The 11359-nt window shown below is 48.5% G+C and overlaps 1 protein-coding gene across 1 annotated transcript in view; it reads right to left on the bottom strand.

The window, feature by feature from the left end:
- The window catches only part of LOC124020750 (oxysterol-binding protein-related protein 10-like), a gene marked incomplete at its 5' end in the record, with an annotated part of 17490 nt that extends 6380 nt beyond the window's left edge, over positions 1-11110 (bottom strand). The window contains 2 exons of the mRNA XM_046336010.1: positions 10458-10648; positions 10746-11110. Of these exons, the coding sequence (XP_046191966.1) occupies positions 10458-10648; positions 10746-11110 (556 nt within the window). The remainder of the gene's footprint in view (positions 1-10457; positions 10649-10745) is intronic.
- Between the last annotated feature and the right edge of the window lie 249 nt (positions 11111-11359).

The following is an 11359-nucleotide window of genomic DNA, read 5'->3' as shown; positions in this document are numbered from 1 at the left end:
TAGTTAATGTGGTAACAGGACTGGATCCTAGTTAATGTGGTAACAGGACTGGATCCTAGTTGGTTCTCTCCTCTCTCTGAGTCCTGTCCTGTCCTGGTTCTCTCCTCTCTCTGAGTCCTGTCCTGGTTCTCTCCTCTCTGCTCCTCTCTCTGAGTCCTGTCCTGGTTCTCTCCTCTCTGCTCCTCTCTCTGAGTCCTGTCCTGATTCTCTCCTCTCTGAGTCCTGTCTCTCCTCTCTCTGAGTCCTGTCCTGGTTCTCTCTTCTCTCTGAGTCCTGTCCTGGTTCTCTCTTCTCTCTGAGTCCTGTCCTGGTTCTCTCCTCTCTGAGTCCTGTCCTGGTTCTCTCTTCTCTCTGAGTCCTGTCCTGGTTCTCTCTTCTCTCTGAGTCCTGTCCTGGTTCTCTCTTCTCTCTGAGTCCTGTCCTGGTTCTCTCCTCTCTGAGTCCTGTCCTGGTTCTCTCTTCTCTCTGAGTCCTGTCCTGGTTCTCTCTTCTCTCTGAGTCCTGTCCTGTCTCTCATCTCTCCTCTCTGTTATCTGTGTTACATCCAAAGTACTGCCCTGGCCTGGCCCTCTCATCTCTCCTCTCTCTGAGCCCTGGCCTGGCCCTCTCATCTCTCCTCTCTCTGAGCCCTGGCCTGGCCCTCTCATCTCTCCTCTCTCTGAGCCCTGGCCTGGCCCTCTCATCTCTCCTCTCTCTGAGCCCTGGCCTGGCCCTCTCATCTCTCCTCTCTCTGAGCCCTGGCCTGGCCCTCTCATCTCTCCTCTCTCTGAGCCCTGGCCTGGCCCTCTCATCTCTCCTCTCTCTGAGCCCTGGCCTGGCCCTCTCATCTCTCCTCTCTCTGAGCTCCTGGCCTGGCCCTCTCATCTCTCCTCTCTCTGAGCCCTGGCCTGGCCCTCTCATCTCTCCTCTCTCTGAGCCCTGGCCTGGCCCTCTCATCTCTCCTCTCTCTGAGCCCTGGCCTGACCCTCTCATCTCTCCTCTCTCAGTACATTACATAAGAGACAGCTGGGTGAAATCTGCTGCGGGCAGAAACCCAGGTCTGACAGATCCACATCTGTTTCCCCAAGACAGGAGGGGTGGAGGGGGGAGAGGAGAGAGGAGATGGCCCTGCCTCAGTGTCTTTCTGGAGGGGTGGAGGGGGAGGGGAGAGAGGAGATGGCCCTGCCTCAGTGTCTTTCTGGAGGGGGGAGGGGGGAGAGGAGATGGCCCTGCCTCAGTGTCTTTCTGGAGGGGTGGAGGGGGAGAGGAGATGGCCCTGCCTCAGTGTCTTTCTGGAGGGGTGGAGGGGAGGGGGAGAGGAGATGGCCCTGCCTCAGTGTCTTTCTGGAGGGGAGGGGGAGGGAGGGGGAGAGGAGATGGCCCTGCCTCAGTGTCTTTCTGGAGGGGTGGAGGGGTGGAGGGGGAGAGGAGATGGCCCTGCCTCAGTGTCTTTCTGGAGGGGGAGGGGGAGGGGAGGAGGGGGAGACGAGATGGCCCTGCCTCAGTGTCTTTCTGGAGGGGTGGAGTGGGGAGGTGGAGGGGGAGGGGGAGAGGAGATGGCTCTGCCTCAGTGTCTTTCTGGAGGGGGGGAGGGGGGGTGAGAGGGTGTCTAGGGCCTGATGCATCTGTTTCCCAAATACAGGAAGGGTTGGGGCAGTCGGCACATTGCAGGAAGTGCTCAGAGAGAGGCTCTCGGCTCGCTAGCCTGGCAGCGCTATTGTGAGATTGTGTGAGAATGCCAGGTCAGCGTTTCTTACTAAGAGTGCCCACGTCACCTGCTGTCACAAATACACACCCACGCACTCACCAGCATGCTAGCACACGTGTACATGTGCACAATCACACACACACACACACACACACACACACACACACACACACACACACACACACACACACACACACACACACACACACACACACACACACACACACACACACACACACACACACACACACACACACACACACACGCTTCCCTGCCTGCCTCACAAGGTTTGATGCAAAGGATGCTGGGGGTATACGACGTGGTGCGTTAGATGTCACCGAGTGACAGACAGTGGAGCCATTCCCCTGTCTCTATATCAGGCTACCAGGTTGACCATCACAATCCTCTGTCTCTATATCAGACTACCAGGTTGACCATCACAATCCCCTGTCTCTATATCAGACTACCAGGTTGACCATCACAATCCCCTGTCTCTATATCAGGCTACCAGGTTGACCATCACAATCCCCTGTCTCTATATCAGACTACCAGGTTGACCATCACAATCCCCTGTCTCTATATCAGGCTACCAGGTTGACCATCACAATCCCCTGTCTCTATATCAGACTACCAGGTTGACCATCACAATCCTGTGTCTCTATATCAGACTACCAGGTTGACCATCACAATCCTCTGTCTCTATATCAGACTACCAGGTTGACCATCACAATCCCCTGTCTCTATATCAGGCTACCAGGTTGACCATCACAATCCCCTGTCTCTATATCAGACTACCAGGTCTCTATATCAGACTACCAGGTTGACCATCACAATCCTCTGTCTCTATATCAGGCTACCAGGTTGACCATCACAATCCCCTGTCTCTATATCAGACTACCAGGTTGACCATCACAATCCCCTGTCTCTATATCAGACTACCAGGTTGACCATCACAATCCTGTGTCTCTATATCAGACTACCAGGTTGACCATCACAATCCTCTGTCTCTATATCAGACCACCAGGTTGACCATCACAATCGTCTGTCTCTATATCAGACCACTAGGTTGACCATCACAATCCCCTGTCTCTATATCAGGCTACCAGGTTGACCATCACAATCCTGTGTCTCTATATCAGACTACCAGGTTGACCATCACAATCCTCTGTCTCTATATCAGACTACCAGGTTGACCATCACAATCCACTGTCTCTATTACCTCTAACCTGTACCTCTGACTCAGTACTGGTACAACCTGTACATAACCTCCACACTGACTCAGTACTGGTACCTCCTGTACATAACCTCCACACTGACTCTGTACCGGTACCCCCTGTATATAACCTCCACACTGACTCGGTACCTCCTGTATATAACCTCCACACTGACTCTGTACCGGTACCTCCTGTATATAACCTCCACACTGACTCGGTACCTCCTGTATATAACCTCCACACTGACTCGGTACCGGTACCTCCTGTATATAACCTCCACACTGACTCGGTACCGGTACCTCCTGTATATAACCTCCACACTGACTCGGTACCTCCTGTATATAACCTCCACACTGACTCGGTACCTCCTGTATATAACCTCCACACTGACTCGGTACCTCCTGTATATAACCTCCACACTTACTCGGTACCTCCTGTATATAACCTCCACACTTACTCGGTACCTCCTGTATATAACCTCCACACTGACTCGGTACCTCCTGTATATAACCTCCACACTGACTCGGTACCTCCTGTATATAACCTCCACACTGACTCGGTACCTCCTGTATATAACCTCCACACTTACTCGGTACCTCCTGTATATAACCTCCACATTGACTCGGTACCTCCTGTATATAACCTCCACACTTACTCGGTACCTCCTGTATATAACCTCCACACTGACTCGGTACCTCCTGTATATAACCTCCACACTGACTCGGTACCGGTACCTCCTGTATATAACCTCCACATTGACTCGGTACCTCCTGTATATAACCTCCACACTGACTCGGTACCTCCTGTATATAACCTCCACACTGACTCGGTACCTCCTGTATATAACCTCCACATTGACTCGGTACCTCCTGTATATAACCTCCACATTGACTCGGTACCTCCTGTATATAACCTCCACACTGACTCGGTACCGGTACCTCCTGTATATAACCTCCACATTGACTCGGTACCTCCTGTATATAACCTCCACACTGACTCAGTACCTCCTGTATATAACCTCCACACTGACTCGGTACCTCCTGTATATAACCTCCACACTGACTCGGTACCTCCTGTATATAACCTCCACACTGACTCGGTACCTCCTGTATATAACCTCCACACTGACTCGGTACCTCCTGTATATAACCTCCACACTGACTCGGTACCTCCTGTATATAACCTCCACACTGACTCGGTACCTCCTGTATATAACCTCCACACTGACTCGGTACCTCCTGTATATAACCTCCACATTGACTCGGTACCTCCTGTATATAACCTCCACACTGACTCGGTACCTCCTGTATATAACCTCCACACTGACTCGGTACCTCCTGTATTTAGCATCGTTACTGTTATGTTATTATGTTACTTCATATTATTTTTACTTTAGTTTATTTGGTAAATATTTTCTAAACTCTTTCTTGAACCGCACTGTTGGTTTAAGGGCTTGTTAAGTCAGCATTTCACGGTAAAGTTCACACTTGTTGTATTCGGCGCATTTGACGAATAAAGTTTGATTTGATTTGATTTGACAACCACAACACACACCTCCCCATCACCCCCCCCCCCACACACACACACACAGCTCTACCATCACACACACACACACACCTCCACCGTCACACACACACACCTCTACCATCACACACACACACACCTCTACCATCACACACACACACCTCTACCATCACACACACACACACACACACACACACACACACACACACACACACACACACACACACACACACACACACACACACACACACACACACACACACACACACACACACCACCGTCACACACACACCTCTACCATCACACACACACCTCTACCATCACACACACACCTCTACCATCACTCACACACACACACACACACACACACACACACACACACACACACACACACACACACACACACACACACACACACACACACACACACACACACACACACACACACACACACTCCACCGTCACACACACACCTCCACCGTCACACACACACCTCTACCATCACACACACACCTCCACCGTCACACACACACCTCTACCATCACACACACACACACACACACACACACACACACACACACACACATCTCCACCGTCACACACACACACACACCTCCCCCACACACACACCTCTACCATCACACACACACACACACACCTCCACCGTCACACACACGTACACACACCTCCCCCACACACACACCTCTACCATCACACACACACCTCCACCGTCACACACACACCTCCACCGTCACACACACACCTCCACCGTCACACACACACCTCCACCGTCACACACACACCTCTACCATCACACACACACACACCTCTACCATCACACACACACCTCCACCGTCACACACACATCTCTACCATCACACACACACACACACACCCCTACCATCACACACACACACACCTCTACCATCACACACACACACCTCCACCGTCACACGCACACCTCCCCATCACCCCCCACACACACACCCCCTCACCATATGTGTTCTCTGTCCTGGTTTCATTAGCATATCTGCTATTACTCAGGGGGGGAGACAAGGAGACCGTCCTCGTTAGTAATTCATGCTGTCCTAATTACTGAGAGGTCTAATTGTCCGTGAGACTCAGGTACGCGTTAAGTCAGAAACTGCTTTGATAATCATTCATCTAAACAGACTTTACGAGGCAAAAACATGTTTGTTGTTGAACGGTCGACTATTTGACATCAACGTGGAGAAAGGGCTGAATCTGCTCAGTGTGTTCTGCAATATTAAAGACACAAATAAACGTTCTCAGGAATGTTTAGCTTTCGATAAACAGTTGATCATCAAGAAGAAAGGTTTAGTCTGACTGTAACGGTTGTCTCCTCTGACGAGGAGGAGTAGTAGGAAGGATCGGAGGACCAGGTGTAACGGTTGTCTCCTCTGACGAGGAGGAGTAGTAGGAAGGATCGGAGGACCAGGTGTAACGGTTGTCTCCTCTGACGAGGAGGAGTAGTAGGAAGGATCGGAGGACCAGATGTAACGGTTGTCTCCTCTGACGAGGAGGAGTAGTAGGAAGGATCGGAGGACCAGAGCGCAGCGTGGTAAGTGTTCATGATATTTATTATAACTCAGAACACTAAAGAATAAAACAACAAAGAGAACGAAATGAAACCGAAACAGTCCCGAATGGTGCAAACACCCACAAGTCATAGTGGGAAAACAGGCTGCCTAAGTACGGTTCTCAATCAGGGACAACGATTGACAGCTGCCTCTGATTGAAGACCATACCAGGCCAAACACAGAAATACCAAATCATAGAAAAAGGAACATAGACTGCCCACCCCAACTCACACCCTCTGACTACACTAAAACAACGACATCACAAAGGAACGAAAGGTCAGAACGTGACACTGACTTCCTTCAGCGCTCTACACACAGTATGCAGTGGTACAACACACTACAGTCTTCACTAAGAGAGGTACAACACACTACAGACTTCACTAAGAGAGGTACAACACACTACAGTCTTCACTAAGAGAGGTACAACACACTACAGACTTCACTACGAGAGGTACAACACACTACAGTCTTCACTAAGAGAGGTACAACACACTACAGTCTTCACTAAGAGTGGTACAACACACTACAGTCTTCACTAAGAGAGGTACAACACACTACAGTCTTCACTAAGAGAGGTACAACACACTACAGACTTCACTACGAGAGGTACAACACACTACAGTCTTCACTAAGAGAGGTACAACACACTACAGTCTTCACTAAGAGTGGTACAACACACTACAGTCCTCCCATCCTTCACTAAGAGTGGTACAACACACTACAGTCTTCACTAAGAGAGGTACAACACACTACAGTCTTCACTAAGAGTGGTACAACACACTACAGTCCTCCCATCCTTCACTAAGAGTGGTACAACACACTACAGTCTTCACTAAGAGAGGTACAACACACTACAGTCCTCCCATCCTTCACTAAGAGAGGTACAACACACTACAGTCTTCACTAAGAGAGGTACAACACACTACAGTCTTCACTAAGAGAGGTACAACACACTACAGTCTTCACACAACACACTACAGTCTTCACTAAGAGAGGTACAACACACTACAGTCTTCACTAAGAGAGGTACAACACACTACAGTCTTCACTAAGAGAGGTACAACACACTACAGTCCTCCCATCCTTCACCTGCTCGACGGGACGCTGCCAGTCAGCCAATTATATGCTACTTTCAATCTTAATGCGATTACCTTGGATTAAAACGAGACATTAAAGCCTAAAACTCCTTTACACTCGGCTAATTAAACCCTGGAATGTGATTAAGGAAGTTTAAAAACAGAGAGTTGATGAACTTTCAGTCAGTCACCTCTTATCAACCGTAGACTGTCTGAACCTGTCATCGATGGTATTACTGTACAGTATATTACGGATCACCAATGGCAACATAACAAACATTATTATAACAGTCTGACGTTTCATGGAGGATCCATGACTACCATGACGGATCACCATGGCAACATAACAAACACTATTATAACAGTCTGACGTTTCATGGAGGATCTATGACTACCATGACGGATCACCATGGCAACATAACAAACACTATTATAACAGTCTGACGTTTCATACAGGATCCATGACTACCATGACAGATCACCATGGCAACATAACAAACACTATTATAACAGTCTGACGTTTCATACAGGATCCATGACTACCATGACGGATCACCATGGCAACATAACAAACACTATTATAACAGTCTGACGTTTCATACAGGATCCATGACTACCATGACGGATCACCATGGCAACATAACAAACACTATTATAACAGTCTGACGTTTCATGGAGGATCCATGACTACCATGACGGATCACCATGGCAACATAACAAACACTATTATAACAGTCTGACGTTTCATGCAGGATCCATGACTACCATGACGGATCACCATGGCAACATAACAAACACTATTATAACAGTCTGACGTTTCATACAGGATCCATGACTACCATGACGGATCACCATGGCAACATAACAAACACTATTATAACAGTCTGACGTTTCATACAGGATCCATGACTACATGACGGATCACCATGGCAACATAACAAACACTATTATAACAGTCTGACGTTTCATACAGGATCCATGACTACCATGACGGATCACCATGGCAACATAACAAACACTATTATAACAGTCTGACGTTTCATGCAGGATCCATGACTACCATGACGGATCACCATGGCAACATAACAAACACTATTATAACAGTCTGACGTTTCATACAGGATCCATGACTACCATGACAGATCACCATGGCAACATAACAAACACTATTATAACAGTCTGACGTTTCATGGAGGATCTATGACTACCATGACGGATCACCATGGCAACATAACAAACACTATTATAACAGTCTGACGTTTCACCCGTTTCATGCAGGATCCATGACTACCATGACGAATCACCATGGCAACATAACAAACACTATTATAACAGTCTGACGTGTCATGCAGGATCCATGACTACCATGACGGATCACCATGGCAACATAACAAACATTATTATAACAGTCTGACGTTTCATGCAGGATCCATGTCTACCATGACTGTCTGTCAACAGTTCCAGAACACTAACACCTACCTAGAACTACAGTTAGGTGCTGTACACTATAACTACTGTATAGCTGGCTTTCAGTAGGTACTGTAACCCCTAGTTATAACTACTGTATTGCTGGCTCTCAGTAGGTACTGTTCACTGTAACCCCTAGTAATAACTACTGTATAGCTGGCTCTCAGTAGGTGCTGTTCACTGTAACCCCTAGTTTTAACTACTGTATTGCTGGCTCTCAGTAGGTACTGTTCACTGTAACCCCTAGTAATAACTACTGTATAGCTGGCTCTCAGTAGGTGCTGTTCACTGTAACCCCTAGTCATAACTACTGTATAGCTGGCTCTCAGTAGGTACTGTTCACTGTAACCCCTCGTCATAACTACTGTATAGCTGGCTCTCAGTAGGTGCTGTTCACTGTAACCCCTAGTCATAACTACTGTATTGCTGGCTCTCAGTAGGTGTTGTTCACTGTAACCCCTCGTCATAACTACTGTATAGCTGGCTCTCAGTAGGTACTGTAACCCCTAGTTATAACTACTGTATTGCTGGCTCTCAGTAGGTGCTGTTCACTGTAACCCCTAGTCATAACTACTGTATAGCTGGCTCTCAGTAGGTACTGTAACCCCTAGTTATAACTACTGTATAGCTGGCTCTCAGTAGGTGCTGTTCACTGTAACCCCTCGTCATAACTACTGTATAGCTGGCTCTCAGTAGGTGCTGTACACTGTAACCCCTCGTCATAACTACTGTATAGCTGGCTCTCAGTAGGTGCTGTTCACTGTAACCCCTAGTCATAACTACTGTATTGCTGGCTCTCAGTAGGTGTTGTTCACTGTAACCCCTCGTCATAACTACTGTATAGCTGGCTCTCAGTAGGTACTGTAACCCCTAGTTATAACTACTGTATTGCTGGCTCTCAGTAGGTGCTGTTCACTGTAACCCCTAGTCATAACTACTGTATAGCTGGCTCTCAGTAGGTACTGTAACCCCTAGTTATAACTACTGTATAGCTGGCTCTCAGTAGGTGCTGTTCACTGTAACCCCTCGTCATAACTACTGTATAGCTGGCTCTCAGTAGGTACTGTAACCCCTAGTTATAACTACTGTATTGCTGGCTCTCAGTAGGTGCTGTTCACTGTAACCCCTAGTCATAACTACTGTATAGCTGGCTCTCAGTAGGTGCTGTTCACTGTAACCCCTCGTCATAACTACTGTATAGCTGGCTCTCAGTAGGTGCTGTACACTGCAACCCCTAGTAATAACTACTGTATAGCTGGCTCTCAGTAGGTGCAATTCACTGTAACCCCTAGTAATAACTACTGTATAGCTGGCTCTCAGTAGGTGTAATTCACTGTAACCCCTAGTAATAACTACTGTATAGCTGGCTCTCAGTAGGTGCAATTCACTGTAACCCCTAGTAATAACTACTGTATAGCTGGCTCTCAGTAGGTGCTGTACACTGTAACTCCTAGTAATAACTACTGTATAGCTGGCTCTCAGTAGGTGCAATTCACTGTAAACCCCAGTAATAACTACTGTATAGCTGGCTCTCAGTAGGTGCTGTTCACTGTAACCCCTAGTAATAACTACTGTATAGCTGGCTCTCAGTAGGTGCTGTTCACTGTAACCCCTAGTAATAACTACTGTATAGCTGGCTCTCAGTAGGTGCATTTCACTGTAATCCCTAGTAATAACTACTGTATAGCTGGCTCTCAGTAGGTGCAATTCACTGTAACCCCTAGTCATAACTACTGTATAGCTGGCTCTCAGTAGGTGCTGTCCACTGTAACCCCTAGTCATAACTACTATATAGCCGGCTCTCAGTAGGTGCTGTTCACTGTAACCCCTAGTAACAGTAGTAACAAACTAGTCCTAACTAGATCCAGTACTGTGCAGTAATGCTCACCTTCCCCGACCATAGACACTCCGATGGACATGCCCATGAACTTGCTTCGGGTCCAGACGTGGGTGTTGACGCACATGTTCCTCTCTTTACACTCGCAGTAGAACCCAGTGACGGGTGGGTGGTGTGACACCTGCTCCGCCACGAACCTTACCCGGTAACAGTCCTCTGTCTGAGCACCCCGCCCTCCGTCCCTGTCCGGCGGGAGGCTCTAGAGGAAGAGGCGGAGTTAGGGAAGAGCCTCTAGAGGAACAGGCGGGTTTAGGGGGAAGAGCCTCTAGAGGAAGAGGCGGGGTTAGGGAAGAGCCTCTAGAGGAAGAGGCGGGGTTAGGGGCGGGGTTTGAAGTGGGTGTCGTGTTAGTGTTAGGGACAGAGCTCATGGTCCTCAGTGGGTGGACTCTCTCTCGGGGGACGTCCCAGGAACACCTGAAACTCTCTCCCAGGATGGGGTTGTAGGGTTTCTTGGCCACGGCACCCTTGCGCCCCTCGTGAAAGGCGGTCAGGTAGTATTCCACGAATCGGACGATGCGCTCCTCTGGGGTGGTTCCCGTGGTGATGTTCAGGAACATGTCTGGGTGAGCCATGAAGTTAGCGTACATCTCTAGGAGGGAACGCTTCTCCAGGATAAAGGTAGGGAGTACCACCTGTAGAAAGGAGGAGAGAGAGAGGAGAGAGAGGAGAGAGAGAGAAGGAGAGAGAGGAAGGAGAGGGGGAGAGAGAGGAAGGAGAGGGAGAGTGAGAGGAAGGAGAAGGAGAGAGAGAGAGAGAGGAAAGAGAGAGAGAAGGAGAGGAGAGAGAGAGAGAGGAAGGAGGAAGGAGAGAGAGAGAGAACAAGGTGAAAGAGAGAGAGAGAGGAAGGAAGGAGAAGGAGAGAGAGGACAGCAACACAATTAGACCCAACCAAA

This window comes from Oncorhynchus gorbuscha, unplaced genomic scaffold (assembly GCF_021184085.1).
Source record: "Oncorhynchus gorbuscha isolate QuinsamMale2020 ecotype Even-year unplaced genomic scaffold, OgorEven_v1.0 Un_scaffold_897, whole genome shotgun sequence".
In the NCBI taxonomy this organism is placed as follows: Eukaryota; Metazoa; Chordata; class Actinopteri; order Salmoniformes; family Salmonidae; genus Oncorhynchus; species Oncorhynchus gorbuscha.
The sequence above is the reverse complement of the archived record's forward strand: the minus strand, read 5'-3'. Positions and strand labels throughout refer to the sequence as shown.